Consider the following 20,438-nt stretch of genomic DNA (forward strand, 5'->3'; position numbering starts at 1 on the left):
TTTACAGCGTTGCCCTCTCTACAGACGGACGTGGTGAGAAATACTAGAAGGGAAACTGAGAACAACGCACTTATTCTCCCAAAAACTTCTTTTTAAGGTAGGCGCTCTACAAATTTTTAATTATATGTATGAATAACTCCGTGAAATATGAATTGGACTCGGACCATTGTAACAGGAATTCCATATTTGAAATATTTCTCTTCACCTCGAGACTTATTAAAAAAAAACAAAAAAAAAACTCTACCGCTAATAATGTATTAAGCTTTTAAGCATCAGTTTCCTACCGCTCGATGCTGGTTGCGTTAATTTATTTTTTATTTGTTTGACAATTCTTTGTATAACGCCACACACATAGAAGTGTCAAACCCATATCAAACAGTTAATGTTGCTTTTCCTTATAAATCTAACTAGATTTTAGTTTTGTTTCGCCGTACAATGTAGCTACAATATAATTCCACATTTTCTATGTTATTATCCGGAGTGGTTAAAGTTATTTGTTTTTAATCTGATTATGTAATGGAGATTACACGTTCCCCTCTACCACACAGCCATGGATATTAGAAAACAAATATTTCTGTGTGGAGACCAGGCGGGTGGGGTGATTGCATGGCACAGGAAGGAAGGAAGACTGTCGCTGCTAATCCCACTGAAGGTCTGCATGTTTCTAAAGGCACATTTGCAGTGCTTTACTTTTGTCCAGAGAATCTTGAATGGATCCCAACAGTCTGATGGAAAAATAAAACTCTGCATGCAGTGCTGTACACGTCTCCACCAGAGGTTGCAAGACTCAAGGTTTAAATGCATATGAAAGGAACCTGCCTCTCAAAGATAGTACATCATCCACAAACTTAAAGTTTTTGGGGGAGTTATTAACACAACTTTTGTAGTGAAAAGAAAAAAAATGTTGTTTTGCAAATTTTTTTGCCACAAAAAATCTGAAAAATGTGGCATTGTGTGCTGCCGATTGCTTCCAGAAGTCTCTTAAAACAGAATCCACCTATATGCCTCCAAGCACAGCACACTGGTCAGGGATACGATTGTGGGAGAATTTGAAGTGGGAGTAGGCTATTAAATAATATCTAATGCTCCAAGTATGTCATAGATTGCTGTTCAGTCCTTCACTTCAAAAATTAAACAGACCTTAAAATTAAACTACAAACCTTACGAAATATGTCAGCTACGGTTCAGAAGTCCTCACTGTTTTTTATCTGTACATATCTCTGTTGTGTAACATTTAACCCAACATTTCATCCCTCACAAAAATGTGGAAAACCTTAATTTAAGAAAGCAGATAAATTGAGAATGCAATATTAAAGCAAACTTCATATCCTGACTAAAATCTAGAGCAAAGTTTTCATATCCTTCCTATGATGTGTTTTCAAAGTCAGCCCCTTAAGGCTCAGGTTGCAGAATTCCACAATTACTTGTTTTTAGCATGATGCCAAGAGGATGCAGGACTTTGCATGAAAAAATAGCTGTGAAATACTAATTTAACTAGAGATTTCACAATCACTATCTTAAAAAGTAGGAGAAAAATACGTGTAAGTCATGCACTTCTTAGAGCCTTTCTGTTACTCATCACCTGTTTCTGTACAGTTCTCAACAAACCTCTTAACGGGAAACAAAACCAACATCGCCATCCACACAGAAACTTGTTATACACATTCAGTGAGTCTACAAAAGTGTTTGTCTTATCGTTAACCTTCTTAACAATAAAGTAGATGATAAAGCTTTTGTTTGGAATTATGGTTGCAAATAAATATTTAATGTTAAGACATGTTGTATATGGTTTGAAGAAAGCAGCCTTTAGAAACTGAGGACCTACAGCTTTGGCAGTAGTTATCCTAACAAAGTGACAGAGTTTAAAATTGAGACAATGACATCACACCTTTTGTGTTAAATGTTTATTGATAAAAATAAGTTTAATATGAAATTATAACATACATCAGTCAAGGACTGTATATTTTTGGAGTTACTCTATAAGTGCTTTCCCTCTAACATTTGTTAAGTAAAAAAAATAAAAATCACATCCATCATAACAGCTTCCCTTTGACCAACACACATTTCTCAATGTAAAAAAAAAGGAAATATATATTTGTAAAACACATGTGTATAAAAAGTAACAACAGATGATTATTCAGTGATTCTTGGATGGATTTTATTAAATCACAGCTAAACAAGGGTGACTGCAGAATCGTACCAAACCCAAAACCCTGGATAGACAGGCTCGCTGAAGGAGGTCTTGAAGCGGTGGAGGAGGGACATGGTCTCCCTGACGGTGTAGAACGAGAGCGTGCCCCCGTCGTAATCCAGGAAGACCCCGATGCGGGAGGAGTAAGGCGCGTTGATCTCCGTCTGGTCCTTGTTGTGGCGGGCCGAGTAGCTGGAGTCGGAGCAGAACAGGCTCCATGACTTGCGGTTGTAGCCGATGCGGCAGCTGTCTCCGTAGCCTGCCCTCTTGATGCCTTTGTAGGTGACTCCGAGGGCGACGCCCTCACCGCTCCAGTCTACCTCCCAGTAATAGGCGCCTCCGGCGAGGTTCTCCTTACAGAGGACCTGGGGCAAGGAGTCGAACCTGGAGGGGTTGTCTCCATAATCTTGGGGGTCTCTCTTGAGAGCGGCCTTTTTATTCCCTCGAGACAAGTAGAGCTGTCTGTAGGCTGTGTTTGGGTCCAGAGTGAGCTCGCAAGCATCTAAGTGATTAAAAACAAACATTCACTTAGTAAGTGAAATCGTTTAACTTAAATTGCTTGGGGTTAAATATAAATGAGCAAACCAAAGTAAGCTTGAGGAATCCCTCACCAGTGCACCGCTAACTGTAATGTCCCAGAGGTTAGCAGAATCTAATTAGCATTTCCACCTCTGTTAGATGTTTAACAGAGGTGGAGCATGCTTTGCAGGGGGAAAAAAGCAGGAGACCCTCTGGCTGGACACACACAGAAACAGAAAAATCCCAGTGGTAAGATGTCACCTGCCTGCTGTGTACCTCCACCTCTGCAGGTCACAGTTGGTGGGACACCCGGTGGCCTCGCCTAGATCGGTCCGGCCTTTGATCTGGAATGCCAGAAGTAATGATACCGTTTGTGAGATTGATCACAAACAGAGGTTCGCTAAACAAAGACCATCTAAGAGATCACAGACCAAGGACCTGCAAGTCTCCAAGTCAGTCTTAAAAGAGCTGGTTTACCCAAGCTTCTGAATGCCACGCTTCTAACTTCGATCAAAAGAATCAAAGTGGAACAGGGAGGGGCTCTGAAACTGAAACTCAGGTGAAAATCACACACCTCCTACAGCACTAGCATGCAAAAAAATATTTGCAAGGAATCTGCCCCAGTCTCTGTCACCTCTGTTGGACTTGCAGTTGTTTCTGATAATCAGATTTTGTGGTCAGCCACAGGGTCAGACAGAGAGACACTATTAGCATCTGATTTGCCTCATGCACTGTGCTGAGCAGAAGGAGAGGAAGCAGCGAAGCGTGTCACAGCAGAAACAGAGACTCACATCTCAAGAAGTCATCCCTGTACTGAGGTTCCTGGACGGGTACGGCCTTGTACATCACAGCCTCTTCACCTGTTGAAGCACACGTGAGAAAAGGAACAGAAAACATCTCACTTAGTCGAGGTCATTTCTGTCTGTGGTTGAGAACCAATGGCTTGACAGTCCTCAGCAGGGTTAAACATTTAACCAGGCTGCAACTGAGTGGCCCAAGAATGGCCTCTGATTAAAATGATGTGCAAACAAACAGGACAGAAAATTGCCAGGAAGGTCTGACTTTCTAATAGGGTCAGTTCGGTTCGTAGTATATCGTCTGGTTAATGGGTCATCCGGAACATTTTTTATCAACGCGCTACGTCGGGTAGAACATTTTGTTGACTCACTTTTAATTGCCCGTTTCTTTTTGGGCTCATCCAGTTGACAGAAGGTCATTTTGTTCACTGCAAAATGAAAAGAATAAGAAGTTAGGCTCAGGGTTGAGTTAGGCAGGACTGTTGAGTGAAACTTGGAGGACTTGACTCTGTCTCACCTGTTGTGGCGACCTTCACCAGCTCGTCATTGCTGAATTCATTCAGGTGCTGCTTCATCTCGGAGACCGCCTTGGTCACAGAGCCGAAGGTGAAGTAGGGATTTACGGAGACTGAAGGCAACTCCTCAGCCTCTGTCTGGGCTATCAGCATGTGGTAACTCTACAAACCAAAATCGGCATCACTTTTGACATCAACTTGGGTCAGGGGTGGTTTAAGTACTTCTTTGGTGTTCTTGTTTTCTACCTGGATGAAGTGGATGTGGTCCTCAGTGCGGGACAGCTGGGTGATCTGAGTGTCTCTGTTCTTCAAGTCGGCGATCTCGTGATTCAAACGCTCCATGTGGCCCTCTGCATTGTTGAGTGCAGCTCTCTTGTTTGACGATATCAGCTTGGCCATCTCCTGCTGCATCCTCTCTATGGAGCGCATCATGTCACTAAACATCTTCTCGCATTCCTGGAGCGCTCTCTGGGCCGAGTTCTACAGCGGGAGGCAGGAGGGGTTTTGTCATATAAATCATCTTTTTTTTTTTCCCCACAGTAAGCTGTCAGACGCTGTCATCACTATGTTCAGATGGAATGCTGTCAGGGGTGGCTGATTCAATGTTCCCGTCATTGTTTAGTGGTTAGTCTGGTCTTATCTGTCTGATAGATGATAGGGGTTACGAACCTTGAGTGAGTCCACAGCTTGTTTCAGCTCCTCCATCTGCTTGAGACGGTCATGAATCTTTTCCTGGATCTCAGCCTGAGTGGCGCCCAGACGTTGCTAAAAATTTAAACGAGAGAAATTGGAAATAATTATGAGCACAGTGCCACAAATGAGCTGCTAAGTCACAAATGCTAGACTTGCTGTTGCATACGGCTCTGAGCTGATTCTGGAAACTGTCTTTGTGACCAATAGATAGTTTCAATATAGGAGTCTTGCTGTTTTTTCCGTCTGTTTAATCTGATTCATATTCTGCTCAACCTTGCATTACACAGTGAACTATTGTCCAAATTTGCACAAGTCTACATTATTAAATGCTTTGTCTTTAAGCAGAGTATGTTGTTGGATTATCAAGATATGAAAAAGTCAGTCTCCAACCAGTCTGGCATGTTTATTAGTTGTACTTATAGTCTACATACCTGCTCTTCAGCTCTTTCCTGCTCTGCTGACACCATGTCATGACCCTTATGCTCTTTCACCGTACACAGTACACAGATACACATCTGATCGGTGCGGCAGAACAGCTCCAAGCCTTTCTGATGCTGTGGGCAGATCTGCCTGTCTAGGTGGCCAATTTCGTCAACCAGTTTGTGCCTTTTGAAAGTGGCTGACTCAAAGTGGGGCTTAAGGTGCTTCTCGCAGTAGGAGGCCAGGCACATCAGGCAGGTCTTGATGGCTTTGTGCTTTTTGCCGATGCAGATGTCGCAGCCGACATCCTGGGGTCCGGCGTAGTTGTAATCCGGGGACGGCGGGGGTGGTGGAAAGGCCTCAGAGTTGCGTTGGATGGTGGAGTGCCGGGAGCCTCCCATGCGCCTCGGAGTGGGCCTCTTGTTGTAACTCACCCTGCACTCAGGGCAGATATATGAGCCGGTGTGGTCTGCATGGTCCCAGTAGGTCTTTAGGCAGATGGAGCAGAAGATGTGTCCGCACGGGATGGACACAGGATCCCTGAGATATTCCTTACAGAGGTAGCAGCTGTCCTGATCGGAAGACATGGCGTAGGAAACTTTCGTATGCCGAGAAGATGCTACGGAGAGAGAAGCCGACTTGTGTCAGCACAGTGGCAAAGTGATCCTACAGGCAGTGCAAGCACAAGTTTTATAGAGTAAACAGAGGGAGGCTAAACTGGTTAAGCCGAAACCAGTAAAACATGGGCGGGGTAAGAAACAGGAACAAGTGAATGTGTCCAACTCTTACACAGTGCAGAGAGAATGAATGAAATGTGTGATCAAAAGATATAAATGCTGTTCTTGAGTGATGGACCACAAAAAATGGAGTCTTTCAATGATTTATTATTACAAAAATAAGACCACCTTAGGTGAAGAGATAACAAAGTAAGAAATGCAGACAGAGTAAGAAATTTGGAACTTGATTAAATTGAATCAAATTTCCTTGTTACAAAAATATCAGCAAAAGGATGAAAACAAACATTTATACGTAACTGAGATAAAGTGCTAAGAAAACCACAGGTGTGTCTACGCTGAAGTGGACTTCAGTAGGTTAGTACCTGGAATGAATGCTGTCATGTCATGCACTGATATTTACTGGAATCAGAGTGCAAACAACATGACCTCTTTACGAGAGCCGATTTTCTGCTCTTTGATGGATGATTTTACAACTCAGTGACAACAGTAGAAACAAACTACACTGAACTAGTTGCTCCTTGTAATGACAGCTAATTTAAATAAATAACCTCTATATCAATGACTAGCTCATTGTTTCTCAACCAATTTAGTACCACTTTAAATTTGAGAGTACAATAATATTTAGATTTGTACGTTTATTTGGAAAATTACCTGTTCCCCTGGTGTTGGAAACCCGAGTGAGAGATTTATCTCCAACCTTGGTCTTGAAATCCAAACCAATATGGATGAAAGTTAGTGATAAACAGTTCATTTGCACTTCTGGCAATCTGCGTCCCAGTAAAACATTAACATAATTCAGTGAAGGTGTTCCTCCAGTGTTTGAAGGTATTGTTACTGTATTTTCCGGACTATAATGCGCACCTCACTATAAGCCGCACCCATAAAGTTGTTTTAAAAACTGGAAACGTACATATATAAGCCGCACTGGGCTATAAGCCGCTGGTATCTCCGCCGCTCTCAGTTTTCCACAAGGACGCAGCCCTCCGTCTCAAACGCCGAGTTTTCGTGCAGCAGCTATCGATCTCTACTGCCAGATCGATGGCCTTCAACTTAAAAACTGCATCATATGAACTTCTTCGTGTTGTTTCCATGATGAGGGGGTATGAGTTTGAAGAAATTTTTCCGTCGTGCCTGCTGTTAGCATGTGCTTGTTCTAAATGAAAACGAGCGCGTTCTTCTTTGATTTCCAATGTTGACTTCCAATGATTCATTTCCTGCTAAAGTGCCCCCTGGTGGTTGAAGAAAAATCCACAGAAAAACCACACCGGGCTATAGCCGCATGGTTCAAAGCGTGGGGAAAAAAGTAGAGGATTATAGTCCGAAAAATACAGTAATTGCAGTTTGCGTTGCTACTGAGGACATCAAATAGAAAATCCCAGTTTGTTTTAGGACTGGAGCATGGTTATGTTGGGTTTCATGTAACCGTTAGCACAATCACAATTAGCATGTATAATACGAAAGCCAGAACTTCTGCCCATTTTGTCATGTTTTATCATGACATCATATCATCTATGTATTTTGGGGGGACTTTGAGTGATGGATTCCCACAAAGCAGTGCATATCTGTGAAGTGAATGGAAGATAACACAGGATTCCTGGCAAGCCAAGCTAGTCCGATTTTGATTTACAAAAACGCTTAAAACCTATGGAAGATTTTGCTTCCACTCCCTACATGCGCTACTTTATGTTCATCTGTCACATAAAACCCAAATCAAATGTAGTCAAGATTTCAGAAATAGCTGACATGAATACCTTTAGAAGGTACTGTTGTCTTCTTCAGTCAGTGTGATGCTGACCTTCACCCCGTCTGAAGCCAGTTAATCATCAACTCTTTCAGTACTGATTTCCCTTGACAGGAAGCCCCCTGGTTTCTACTATTCACCTCTTAAGCTTGATCTTTATTTTTGCTTGAAGCAATTAAAATCCAAGATAAGTGTAAATCAAAAAATAAAAAAAAGCCCTGCTTTTGCATGTTAAAAACTCCTGTGTATATAATTCATCTCACAGAGTGAGCACACCTCCCAGTCAAGATGGAGTTTCAGTGCCGTTGAGATGGAGCAAGGAATGCAACTACACTTGATAGCCCAGATAACAGGAGGCCAAGGAAAGCTTGCTTAAAAGATTCCATTGTGTTTGGGCCAGCGGGGCCTGAGCAGAGTGCCAAGCATTATATAGGGTCTGTTGTGTGTCAAACAGGAACCGCAGCTGACATCTAAAACCAAACGAAGCCGATTATTTCACTGAGAATTCATCTCTATAATTGGGATTAATGGTGAACATTAATTTGTTTTTTCGTGAAATTCAATTCTGTAATTTGTAAATGTTAATTTGTTTGGCCTGATTATGTTTTACATAACTAACCCCTGATAAATATTAGCTTTGTAAGGCGGTAGCACAGTTTAGTCTGAGTTTAGGCTTCATGGCAGCAGTTAGTAGTCTGTTGGGATTGCATACATTTCATGTGTAAATTAGTTGAGCTACATTCGCTGATTGCAAATTAACTTTCAATGCATGACATTAACACAAGTCAGCTCTGACATCTCACACGGATCAGCTGCACTCAGTCAGGGAGTGCCAGTAGGAGTGGAGGATGTTATTGTTCTGCAGCGTTATTTGGTTTGGATGACCCTGAGTTTCTGAGCAAAATGTTGTTTTTTTTCTCACCGAGACACTCCCTGATCCAAATATTCACACCTAATATGTTTTCGGTTTGTCCTTCGCTCAGCAATTTTCAACCAAAATGTGGACTTTGTTCTCATAAAAAAAAATAAATAAATAATAATAATAAATTTTTACAGAGTAGGGAGGAAAAAAGAAAAAAAAGCCTCGCTGCGATTTCCTCATGAGAGATATCTTAGCCATGCCAAGTATTTTATCTCATCTTTTGGACATTTTGTCTTAGTCGTATCAAACAGAAATATTTTAAGACAAGAAAAATGTTTCTCTGAGATAAAAAGAAGCAAATGACTTCCTTACATAAGGTCTTCTCTGTGCTGACATGGGTGTGTCCCAGAACACGCTTCCCTTCAGTTGTTTTCGGACAAAAGCTCGGAGGTGGCCTTCCTTTGAAGTTTTCACTCTGGCCGCTGAATATCTGGCCAAATCAGAATCCATATATCATGTCGTAATCCATTTCAGATGCAGAAAGACCAACACTAAGTATTTTTCACTTACTCCACGTCTTTGCTTCTACGTATTAGACGTCAATCCTGAATTTGGGAATATGGAAGTGCTGCTTTGGGTTTGGTCCAGTTTCCTCACTCACTTAAATGTTGTGAATTAGCCAAAATAAGACGTAAAACCCCGTTCCAAGCAGTTCCAAACTGTTTAAACTTCCGAACTTGTCTCATTGTTTTGCTATTTACTAAATAATACAATTCTCGTAATAAATATACAATATAAAGATAAAGGATGTAGTCGCTCTTTGACAAAAGTAGCATACTCATGCTTTTTTGTTGAAGGAAGCAGAAAGTTTCCATTTAACTTGAGTTCAGTCCAAGGTCAGTGGCGGCCTGGGCGTACGTCTTCTGCAGCAGAGCGAGTGCAGGGGAGGACAAACAGTGTTTGATCAAAGGGGAAGAAAAGGGATACAATTTACGGAGGACGAGCAAGAAAAACTGAAAACAGATGGCACCCTTTTTGGTTTTCGATACATGTGTAAAAACTGAAAAGGATTCAGGCGAGGTCCTAATACGAGTTAGAGGATCACTTTTGAATGTATTTTTAGGCAACAGCTCAAACATTACGCATACTTGAGAGATAAATCTACAAAGATATTAAAACAAGAGTTGTGGACGTCCACAAGTCTGGCACAAATTCCCTGAAAGTGCTGCGTTCATCTGATCATGAAATTATGTGCAAGTATACTCAGCCCTTACAGACCCTTAGAAAATTTGTGGGAAGAGCTGAAAAGGTGTGTCCGTGAGCGAGGTGGACTACAAACCTCACCCAGTTCCACCGGTTCTGTCAGAAGGAATGGGCCAAAAAAAATTCCTGCAAGCTATTGTGAGGATCTTGTGAAAAGAAACCAAAACTGTTTGATAGAAGTAATGCAATGCAAAGGCATTTCTGACACGTAGTAAGGAGGGGAAAAAAATGCAAACTTCTGAATTTAAATAAATGTTTTAAATATTCTCTTAAAAATATATATCTCATCATTCTGGCATTTAATCGATAGAAATAATTCTTTGTAATCTAAAACATGACACATCTAGTGTCAAAAAGGTGTTGTGCATTTTTCATAATCATCTTGTTTCAGCTGCATGTTCTTGAAGAGGCCGCGTTTCTTTTAAACACGCTATGGACCTGAAGCAGTTCCCTCCACAGACAGGCTGTTCAATCTGTGAGCACAGACTGTTTGGTTTCCTCGTGAGGAAGGAAGGAAAACTGGCTTATCAGAAACCTGGCCAAATATGGAGAGGTGAAACTACCAAGTGGATGACATAAAGCAACATTTGAGTGGTGAGGAGGCGATTTTTACTCGGTTGAATCCATATTAGAGTTTTGGATCGCTCCGAGTCAGTGAGAAAATTTGATATACCTTTAAAAAAAACAAAAACTAATTGAATCTGTTTCTGTTGTGCATTAATGGTGTGAGAGTAAACATTTAATAGCATATCAGCATGAGGGGAAGGCTAATAGATTAGACTTTTTGTGAAATACTAAGGAAATGTCATCAGACACCTCTCGCTCAAAATCAGGGTCTCCAGGTGGATTTTTACCACCATCTTGTGTTAAATAATAAAATGTGAGTCAGGGTGACAGGAACTTTTTTTTTAACTGCAGAACATGTGACATAACCTGAATGAAACGGGCAGCGTAACACAGAAACCATCCATTGCAACACACCTGGATGTGACAGGAATGCTGTTTGTGTTGTGTAATTGTGTGTGTGTAATCATACCTGCATGTTTCCATTGTCCACGTCAAGCATAACTGTTTCTCTTTCTGCTGCCCAGCATATACCACACACACACACACACACACATACACATACACACACACACACACACACACACACACACACACACACCTCTACAGTCATACTTGGCTCCACGGAGCGACCAGACAGGTCAGACCGGTCGCAGTGTAAATATTCCATCTCTGAATTTCATAGCAANCACACACACACACACACACACACACACACACACACACATACACACACCTCTACAGTCATACTTGGCTCCACGGAGCGACCAGACAGGTCAGACCGGTCGCAGTGTAAATATTCCATCTCTGAATTTCATAGCAAGTTACATGACTTTTCTTCTTTTTTTTTAAAATAATTGCTACACCTGTTTAAAAAAAAAAAAAAACGAGAGTAGCAATTATTTTTCTGAAAGATTCTTGTTGGGTCGTTTGAGCTCAGAGTGTCTGTGTTTGTTTATTGGGTGGTTCCCCCCCGGCCACCAGCCTCCCTGAAATTTCTACAGTACCTCAGGCTGCTTTAATGTTTGTCGAACTATAACCGGTGTAAGACAATGGCGATTCTGTGTGACAACAATAGGTGGAAATGCAGCTGCCGGGACGTGTGTGCGCAACACAGCCACAGATGAGCCTCATGAGGAATTCGGGAAGAGAGGAAGCTGCTGGGAGAAAGGAAACGTTTTCCTTCCCCTCCCCGACTAAATGTGGCAGATTTTGTTTTTCGCATTTCATTCATTCTCCTTCCATTGCTCTCATCTCCACTTTGTTTTGTTTTTTTTTTCCCCTCTCGCTCGCATCTTGCTCAACTTTCTTATCTGAGCTGGGCAGGGCTCCATGTACTCACGGCAGAGGGGGGGAGGGGCCTCGCCTGCTTTCAATCAATAACCTCTGGAATTTAGAAATACAAGTAGATCCTGTCCCTGGCAGGCTGTACCACACCGTTGAGGGCGGGCTCTCTCGCACACTCAGCGAACGCTCTATCCACTTCTGGCACTCTCTCCGTCTGTTTTCTACAGGTCTGACCGGCTTTGGAGCACCGTCACTATGGCCGACCACACGTCTCCTGATTATTTCAGCTGCTCCCTGTGTCAGAGTCTCCTCAGGGACCCTGTGGCCATCCCCTGCGGCCACAGCTTCTGCATGGACTGCATCGATGGCTACTGGAACGAAGCGGACTACACCGGGATCTACATCTGTCCCCAGTGCAAGATCACGTTCACCCAGAGGCCCGTGCTGCGACCCAATGCCACCCTCACCATGGTGGCCGAGAAGATCAAGAAGAGCGGCCTGAACGTCAACCTGAGCGCGTCGCAGGCGAATGTCTACGCGGGGACCAACGACGTGCCCTGCGACTTCTGCACAGGGAAGAAACTCAAGGCAGTCAAGTCGTGCCTGAATTGCCTGGCGTCGTACTGCGAGAAGCACCTGAGGCCGCACTACGAGTCAGCCATGTTCAAGAGGCACAAGCTGGTGGACGAGCTGGGGAACCTGGACAGGAAGATCTGCCCGCAGCACCAGAAGTCCCTGGAGCTCTTCTGCCGGACGGACCAGATGTGCATCTGTGCCATCTGCACCGTCAGCGAACACAGAGGCCACGACATCGTGTCCGCCGAGGCAGAGAGGGGCGAGAAGCAGGTAGGACGTTCTGCTTTGGTAGAAAGCTCGATGTGGTCTCGTTCGGCTCCATGGTGATTGATGAAGTCAAACTTTGTGTGTTCTCTCGAGTGAAAGTAAGCAGGGTATTATGTTTTCCGTTTTCACCCCGGCCTCCTGGGATTGCTGCTTGGACTTTGACCCATTTCACCAATGCTATCAGCTTCCCTGGCCGGCATTCAGGGCCGCCAAAACAAACCCAGCTCTCTGATTAGCCCAGGGGGCGGGGGGGTGTGTCTTAAACTTCTCACCACAACCCCACATACACACTCACTCACTCATTCACTCACACACCTTCCTAAAAACCAGGGATAAACACACAGAAACCGCAGCCTTGCCTTTCGCGCAGTCGGTTCCCACCTGTGGGAGTGGGGCCTGCGACGGGACTGGAATGTCAGGGAGTGAAGGCAGACAACACCTCGCTTCAATCTCACTTTGGCATTGAGAAGCGCAGTGACTCACTGGATGACACGGCCTGTAAAACAATGTGGGGCAGATAAGAGTTGTCAGCAGATACTGCAGTGGGAAGATGTTCCACTGTGTGACAGATACACAGTAGGAGAGGTTTAATAGCAGGCAGGGAATATATATATATTTAGCCCATGGTGAAGTAATTGCAACATCTACAACCACAGGCTGCCTGGCTTCCCTCATGCAAAGATTTACAACCTGATTCTCACCCTCCCACACCCCCCCCGTCTTCTTATGTTATCCCCCGCCCTTCCTAGATTCCCCACATTCCTCAAGCTTATCTTGGAGAGAATGGGGCCGGCGGGTTTGAGTAAAAGCTGAATTAGAAACCTCCTATTCTACCACCGTGCACCTTGAAACGTCTCCTTAGTCGTAGTTTCGCATTCCTGACATGACCGGAATTCCTCCACAGACCTTTTTTTTTCTCTCCCCTCTCCTCCCTCTGAGATAAAAGCGGGCCGCGTTAAGAAGCTTCTTTGAGTGAGGTTTTGTCCGGCCTGCCAAAGGGCCTCCCCAGATATATTCTCTGATGAGAAAGAATGCCAGTCCTGATCCAGCCTTTATCCACCGCACTGCAAGAACTCCTGATATCTGTCCCAATCTGAGTTAATATCACTTGTTTTGAGTTCTTTACTGCAACATTGCATGATGCAATAAAGGAGGATAATAGTGCACAGTTATCAGAGTGGGAGGGAGTGCCTATAAAGAACTGTAGCATAGAGGATAAATTTGTAATCCTCCTTTATTTTCCAGAAACTGTTGGGAGTTTCCCAAGCTGAGATTAAGCAAAAATGCCAGGAAAGGGTAAAGGAGCTGGAGGAACTCAAGACTGCTGTGGATTCACTTAAGGTAGAGTGTACTTCTTCTTCTTTTATTTTTGCACAATAATTTTACAGTTTGGACCAAATCTCACCTGAAAACTATTTTTCCTTGCAGAACTCAGCCCAGAGGGCCATGGTGGAGAGCCAGAAGATGTTTGAGGACATGATTCGCTCCATCGAGAGGATGAGGTCGGAGGTGACCAAGCTGATCGGCATCAACGAGAAGGCGGCTTTCAACCAGGCCGAAGCTTTGATCGAGCGACTGGAGCAGGAGATCGACGAGCTCAAGAAGAAGGAGACTGGCCTCAAGCAGCTCTACAGCACCGAAGACCACATCCATTTTCTGCAGGTGCGACCCACTTTTTATTTATTTATTTAATCCAGATTTTCACCGAGATCTCTGAGCGAATTGGTTGAGACGTTCTCGCTTGCCTCCTCCTCCCACCAGAACTTTAACTACCTGTGCACGCCGACCGATGACGGCTTCATTCCTAAGGTCACCGTCAACCCCGACTTCTCCTTTGCCGCCGTCAGGAAGGCTGTGGCGGAGATCAAGGACCGCCTCGAGGAATTCGGCAGGGAGGAGCTGCTCAAGATTTCCAAAACAGGTCGGATCTCAGTGACTGAAACATTTACACCAAGACCCGAAAACAGCTGTGTTTTTAGACCCAGTTTGCTGTTTTTACAGTGAATGAGGTCCCGGTCTACACGACGGAGAGCCGGACATTGGACAGAAGAAGCAGAGGTGAGCACTGTCATAGGTTAATTATTATTTAGTTTGATGTTATCATGTCTGTGAGCTGTAGCACGTAAACTGCACAACTGGTGCTCCATAAATGAACATACAGACTTTGGAAAAAAAATATCCACTCCCTTTGAGCTACTTCACACATCGCAAATCCACTCGGATTTTATGTGTTTCCATTTGCAATGCAGAGATCCACAGCTCATGTTGGAGCATTTGTCGCCATGGCAGCCGTTAGTCATGCACAAATCAGGCCTTCCGACAAAAGAAAGCCTTTGTTGAAGGAAAGCTGTAAGAAGTTGTCTTTGCAATTTGCCACAATCCATGCCAAGGAGGCAGCCAGTATGCAAAGGAAGGTCCTCTGGTCGGACGGAGCTAAGATAGCCTCAACACAGTGTTCCCTCTTATGAAACATGGTGGTGGCAGCGTCATCCTGGAAACTACTAACTATAATATGATGATCTGTAAAAAAAAAAAAAAAAAAAAACTTAACTTCTCGACCTCCTCCCAGTGCTACGATTGCAGTCTAAAGAAATGAATCGCTCCTGGTGAAAAACAACCTGAAAAACAACCAATCAGAGTCAGGTGTAGTGTCTTAGCGCTGTCAGTCAACCTCGTGTATGTGCTGCTACATGTGCTAATGGTGAAGCAGCAACTTACCATTTCAGGAAAACTGTTTATCTGCCGTCAATGGTGGCCATGCTGACTAGCCTGAGAATTCACCAAGCTCTGCTGTCGGAAGAAAGCTGTAGCATGGCAGAAAAAAGGAGGATGTGAGCAGCGCGTATACAAGCATAGTTTACGGCACTAAAACTCTGATTGGTTGTTTCTAACGTAGCTGTGTATTTCTGTAGAGAGCACTGGAAGAAGGCAGAGGAACAAAATTTTTTTTTTACAGACTATCTGTCTCATACTATAATGTCATGTCATAGTAACAGTTTTAACAAATATGTAGAAAAAAACAGATATGTTTATAAGAGTTACATACTGCAGATTTAAAAGTCATTTGCTCTGACTGAGTTAGTCAGAGCAAATGGGGACAGTGGCTGATTTTCAGGTCTTCCGTGACAGATTACATGTTTGTCATGTGAATATCAGCCAACTGCTGAGCTTCCAAAATTAAGGAAATCTGGGTCAATTCATCGTTGCACCCCTGGATCAAATATGTTTCAGAAAACCCAGTCAAAATTGAGGTTTAAAACTAATTTATAATCTGTTACCAAACATAAAAATGTTTACAGAGCCGATCCGACAGAGATTCAGCTATTTTTCACTTTATATGCAAAACTTGTAGACATACCCCCAAAAGACCTCCAGTTGTACTGAGAGCAAACAATGGTTCAACAAGTAATGATTAAGGGGTTGATACAGGCACTTCACTCATAAAATGGAGGTGCATTGTTGTGTTTATATTGGTATCAAAGCACATCAGCAAAGCATCAGAGGCATTTGAGTGGGTGTGTGACGCTCAGAGTGACTCACCAGTGTTTTTTGGTCCTCAGGTAAAGAAATGACGGTGGACAATACTCCTCCTCCAGAGCCAAAGACCAGAGCTGATTTTATCAAATGTGAGAACCTCTTACATTTTTTTTGTGTCTGAATCTTGCTGCCAGTCTGATTCCAATGAGGAATCTGTTGAAAATGTCGGCTCTCCTCATTCAGACTTCTGCCAGCTGAAGCTGGACCCCATCACCGCCTACAAAGAGCTCTACATCTCCGAGGGCAGCAGGAAGGTCATCCGCACCAGAGACCTGCAGCCCTACAGCGACAGCCCGGAGAGGTTCGACAGCTTCGCCCAGGTGCTGTGCCGTGAGGCGCTGTCCGGCGGTCGCTTCTACTGGGAAATCGAGTGGAGCGGGGAGTTCTCCATTGGCGTGGCCTACCGGAGCATCAGCCGGAAGGGCAAGGGCTCGCTGTGCCTGCTGGGATACAACGACAAGTCCTGGAGCCTCCTCTGCTCCGACACGGGATACTCCGCCTGGCACAACCGGGTGGACAAAGCCGTCAACGGGCCGCACTCACCAAGGATAGGGGTATACCTGGACCACACGGCGGGGGTGCTGGCGTTTTACAGCATAGGCAGCAGCTCCATGACGCTCCTGCACAGGTTTCAGACCACGTTTGTGGAGCCCGTCTATCCGGGCTTCGGAGTCGGAACGTCTGTGAAGATCTGCAACGTCAAGTGAACTCTGAAGTCTGAGCGTCCCTCTGAACAAATCCACGTTGTGTTTTATCTAGCATACAGCATCGAAGTGTGTATTTTTTACAGGAATGTATAATTATAGCAAAACCACATTAATGGAGTTCTACTAGTTATGTTTAAAGGAGGATGTGTTTTTTTGTTTGTTTGTTTGTTTTTAACTCAACACCATCGCTTAATGTATTAGATTTGACACTGGGCTGTTAAATCACATTTTAAACACGGCTTACTGAATCAATATTGAAATGCAAAATCAACATGTGGAGCAGCTTATATAACTTTACAATGTGCTAGTAAAGTAAACATAACCAGGAAGGTGACATTTATTACACACAATCCGCAAATAGCTTCTCCCTCACATCTATTACGCATAATTTACACCGTAATCAGCTCCAGCTGTTTAATCGAAACCTATGTGAGACCTGTCATATTTTATAATTGTGTGATTTTTATTTTTATTTTTTATATGTTGATGTTCACTCTTTTCAAACGCATGAGTTCTATAGTAAAAATTGTTTTGGTTTTATGCTTTTAGTACATTCAGAAGAGTGCTTCATCGTCATTTCATTTTTTTGTTCCCTGTTATTTGATAATGTTTGCATTGATTCAGAGCCCTGAAAGTTTATTTTCACTTGAACTAACTCCTATTTAATTTTCTGTAAGTTTTCCAGCATAATTATATAATTAATATGAAAACTTTTTGTAAAAAAAAAAATGAATAAAAGTCATTGATGGTTCTAAATGAAGAACTAAATACATGATGTGTTATTGGTGATTGTATATCAAATACTATACACACAATGCTAAAAATTAAATGGACTCAAGCACAATGAGTATCTTCTAGAATTTTGCAATGTCAAAATTTGTATTTTTACTTAAATGTGCTTAGAAGTTTGATTTTTTTTTTTTTGTCCAATTTTTCTAATCTGACCAATCCAATTTTCTAATCTGACCATCTAATCTGAGTTGTATTACTTTATTAGCATTCGGAGAAGATCTTAAAACTGAATCGCTTTTAAAGACTGACCCTTGAAGTCTGGCAATACTTCGAACGCCCCCTGCTGCTCGGAAGAAGAAAGCGCACTAAAATATTTTTATTAAGTAAAGCTTAGTCGGTAACGGATCCAATCATAGCATCAGATTTCAAAGTTTTGGAAGTTTCTCTATACTGCTTAGTTATGTGCAAAAAGAACAAAGTAAAGGCTCTAGTCACTGTAAAAGTAAAATAAACTATTAACTGTTGAGCCTTATGAGGATCTAATAAAAATAATCTATCAGGTTTTATAAATACTTAAATTTAATATCAAGAGTTAAAAAGATAATACTTTAGATTTGATGTTTCTGTGATCATTGTCCAGTTTCATGGCCCAGTTTGGGACTAAGCTATATCTTTATTCCATATAACTATATTTTCAAAAGTAACTTGTATGATAAATGCATCCATAACAATATTTACATCTGACACAGAATTTTATGAATTATCCCAATTGTAAATCAATTAAACTGTTATTACTCTTATATTCTTTAATTTTGGAACAAAGATTTTATAGTAGAACAGGTAAATTGGTGAGCAGATTACATTAAAGCATGTCCATAAACACAAGAGGCAACAATAGATAACAATTTATTAGTTCCTAAAACAGTAAGTTGAGCATAGAACGCTCAAAAGGGAAAAAAATAAAATAAAATAAACATACTTTTACTCTTATATTCTTTAATTTTGGAACAAAGATTTTATAGTAGAACAACAGGTAAATTGGTGAGCAAATTACGTTAAAGCATGTCCATAAACACAAGAGGCAACAAGTTTGAAACAAACAGTAGATAACAGATTATTAGTTCTTAGAACAGTAAGTTGAGCATAGAACGCTCAAAAGGGTGAAAATAAAAATAAAGGTCAGTCCAAAAATATCAGACTTTGTAGCCAATCAGACCGCGTTTGCCAAAGCACTCTCCGATGAAGAACCACAGCATAATTTCAGTGGCCACCACTCCATTCCTCATAACTTCCTGAAACACAAAAGTTGTATTTATAAACAAGGCAGCCATGCAGTTAAGGTTCGACTATACATGATTATGGCTAGTAGGTGTTTTGTTGTGTTATTTAGGATGAAATGACTGGGGGGGAAGAAAATACAGAGATACTCCACTTGAATATTTTCACTTTTTCCAAAAAGTAACCACAATTTAACTTTTATATTTTTGGAAAATGTAAAAGTTAGAAATGACAGTAAAAAAAAACAAAAAAAAAAACATTGTAAAGAACCAGCTACATGTTGTTTTCTATCTTTAATGCACAATAACTTCTGGAAACAGTGCACTCTCCATTATCTCAGTGTTATTGACCGTCAGATAGCTCTCTTTCTTAATACAATGCATGAAGTCCTAAAATCCAGCCACTGCAGACCCATGTGCCAATTCAGGACATTAACATTTTCATTAATTAACATATTCTGGGACTTCAGCTGGATGAACTGATTTCAGCTGTGGGTATTTTTTCTGTGTCGAACTGGCTGGGCTTAAAAATATTAATGTAAAGAATGTACAGAAACTAAAGAGCAACAGCGCAAAAAAAAACAAACAAAAAACAAAAAACAACAGAAAAAGTAGATAAAGAAGATGTCATTTGATTAATCAAATTCTAAAATAAAGCTGTTGTATCGTTCCTTTAAAAGAAACTGCTTCGACATGGACGTCCCATGCAGATTTTGCTACGGCCTCGATAAAGACACCTAAATAGGTTTGTTGCCATGGTTCTTACGCACCCCGACAGTGATCCGATTGAGGCGGAAAATGTTGAGCAGGCCTGCAGCTCCCAAAACGGCTCTGGGGAGCTCGAGAGGGGTCGGGGGTACCAGTTCAACCCGAGCATAATACCAGAAGGTTTCTAGATGAGGTTTGGAAAAGGTGACAGCGGCTGTAGGGAGAGACATACGTCCCGGTCAGCTCAGGCCTCTAACCGTGATGTAGTTTGAATCACGGCGTTGCTAGGCAACATTAACGGTTCAGCTTACTGTCTTCTGTTCAATAAAAGGAAACAACTGGAGTTATTATGCAGATAAACCACAATTTAACGGGTTAAAACAACAAGGGCAATGATAAATTAGTATCCAATAACTGTATTATAAGACAGAAACACTTAATCTGACATCCACTTCATTCATCTGAAGGCTAGGTCAACATAGCATCACCCTCGTTGATCCGTTGAAGGCTTGTTAAGGAAGATTTAACAACTTATATCCGTCCTATAATAAATTTAAATTGCAGAAACAAAAATAACTCACCATCAACAAGAATAGGTACTTTAGCAACCAGTTTCTGCACAATCTGTGACATGTTGGGGCGTTTGTAGACGTTAAGTATCCCCTGTTTCGGCTAGGCCACTGAATGTCACCTCCAGTTGAAACGCCAGACTCCAGCTGACCACGCTGCCACCTGTAGAGAAACCGTTTACCTCTCATTGCTGCCATCTTCTGGACGTAAAATGTTCCTACAGTGTTTGGCCTCTTTCCATTTCCAGTATTGGTGGCTTGTTTAAAAAAAAACCTGTAGTAACACGTTTCATTGCTCAGTTGAATTTTTTTAAGACTTGTTGAAATGTTTATTTACTTTTGATGACGTCTCCACTATTATTCACAACGTGAAAAACAAACAAACAAACAAAAAATTGTCCTTGTGATTCTTGAACATTTTGCACAAGTCGAGAAATATGTATGTTCTGAATCTATTTAAATGGAGTACCTAATTC

At 42.2% G+C, this 20,438-nt stretch overlaps 3 protein-coding genes across 3 annotated transcripts; 1 reads left to right on the forward strand and 2 right to left on the reverse strand.

Moving 5' to 3' along the window:
• Positions 1–78: 78 nt before the first annotated feature.
• On the forward strand, positions 79–17,448 carry ftr82 (finTRIM family, member 82). The gene is made up of 8 exons (XM_007557954.2): positions 79–97; positions 11,817–12,435; positions 13,678–13,773; positions 13,861–14,094; positions 14,194–14,353; positions 14,434–14,490; positions 15,993–16,058; positions 16,153–17,448. Exons 2-8 carry the CDS (start codon positions 11,845–11,847, stop codon positions 16,674–16,676), a joined length of 1,728 nt encoding a protein of 575 aa, XP_007558016.1. The 5' UTR covers positions 79–97; positions 11,817–11,844; the 3' UTR covers positions 16,677–17,448.
• On the reverse strand, positions 1,890–5,817 carry ftr83 (finTRIM family, member 83). The gene is made up of 7 exons (XM_007557953.2): positions 5,147–5,817; positions 4,692–4,787; positions 4,269–4,502; positions 4,025–4,184; positions 3,879–3,935; positions 3,502–3,570; positions 1,890–2,693 (listed from the first exon to the last, which is right to left on the reverse strand). Exons 1-7 carry the CDS (start codon positions 5,720–5,722, stop codon positions 2,173–2,175), a joined length of 1,713 nt encoding a protein of 570 aa, XP_007558015.1. The 5' UTR covers positions 5,723–5,817; the 3' UTR covers positions 1,890–2,172.
• A 936-nt stretch (positions 17,449–18,384) lies between the features above and the next one.
• atp5l (ATP synthase, H+ transporting, mitochondrial F0 complex, subunit g) lies at positions 18,385–20,149 on the reverse strand. The gene is made up of 3 exons (XM_007557956.2): positions 19,975–20,149; positions 19,456–19,607; positions 18,385–18,700 (listed from the first exon to the last, which is right to left on the reverse strand). Exons 1-3 carry the CDS (start codon positions 20,024–20,026, stop codon positions 18,602–18,604), a joined length of 303 nt encoding a protein of 100 aa, XP_007558018.1. The 5' UTR covers positions 20,027–20,149; the 3' UTR covers positions 18,385–18,601.
• Between the last annotated feature and the right edge of the window lie 289 nt (positions 20,150–20,438).

The sequence above is a fragment of the Poecilia formosa genome, unplaced genomic scaffold (assembly GCF_000485575.1).
Source record: "Poecilia formosa unplaced genomic scaffold, Poecilia_formosa-5.1.2 Scaffold93, whole genome shotgun sequence".
NCBI lineage: Eukaryota > Metazoa > Chordata > Actinopteri > Cyprinodontiformes > Poeciliidae > Poecilia > Poecilia formosa.

What these genes read in the sequence shown, in the direction of transcription:
- ftr83 (XM_007557953.2), bottom strand. Translation starts at nt 5,722, where the DNA reads ATGTCTTCCGATCAGGACAGCTGCTACCTCTGTAAGGAATATCTCAGG. An exon ending in AGGAAAGAGCTGAAGAGCAG is followed by an intron (nt 4,788 to 5,146) that starts GTATGTAGACTA and finishes TTAAATTTTTAG; the next exon opens with CAACGTCTGGGCGCCACTCA. An exon ending in ACCACATCCACTTCATCCAG is followed by an intron (nt 4,185 to 4,268) that starts GTAGAAAACAAG and finishes TTTGGTTTGTAG; the next exon opens with AGTTACCACATGCTGATAGC.
- ftr82 (XM_007557954.2), top strand. Translation starts at nt 11,845, where the DNA reads ATGGCCGACCACACGTCTCCTGATTATTTCAGCTGCTCCCTGTGTCAG. An exon ending in CAGAGAGGGGCGAGAAGCAG is followed by an intron (nt 12,436 to 13,677) that starts GTAGGACGTTCT and finishes TTTATTTTCCAG; the next exon opens with AAACTGTTGGGAGTTTCCCA. An exon ending in CTGCTGTGGATTCACTTAAG is followed by an intron (nt 13,774 to 13,860) that starts GTAGAGTGTACT and finishes TTTTCCTTGCAG; the next exon opens with AACTCAGCCCAGAGGGCCAT.
- atp5l (XM_007557956.2), bottom strand. Translation starts at nt 20,026, where the DNA reads ATGTCACAGATTGTGCAGAAACTGGTTGCTAAAGTACCTATTCTTGTT. An exon ending in AGTACCTATTCTTGTTGATG is followed by an intron (nt 19,608 to 19,974) that starts GTGAGTTATTTT and finishes CTCTCCCTACAG; the next exon opens with CCGCTGTCACCTTTTCCAAA. An exon ending in TCAATCGGATCACTGTCGGG is followed by an intron (nt 18,701 to 19,455) that starts GTGCGTAAGAAC and finishes TTTGTGTTTCAG; the next exon opens with GAAGTTATGAGGAATGGAGT.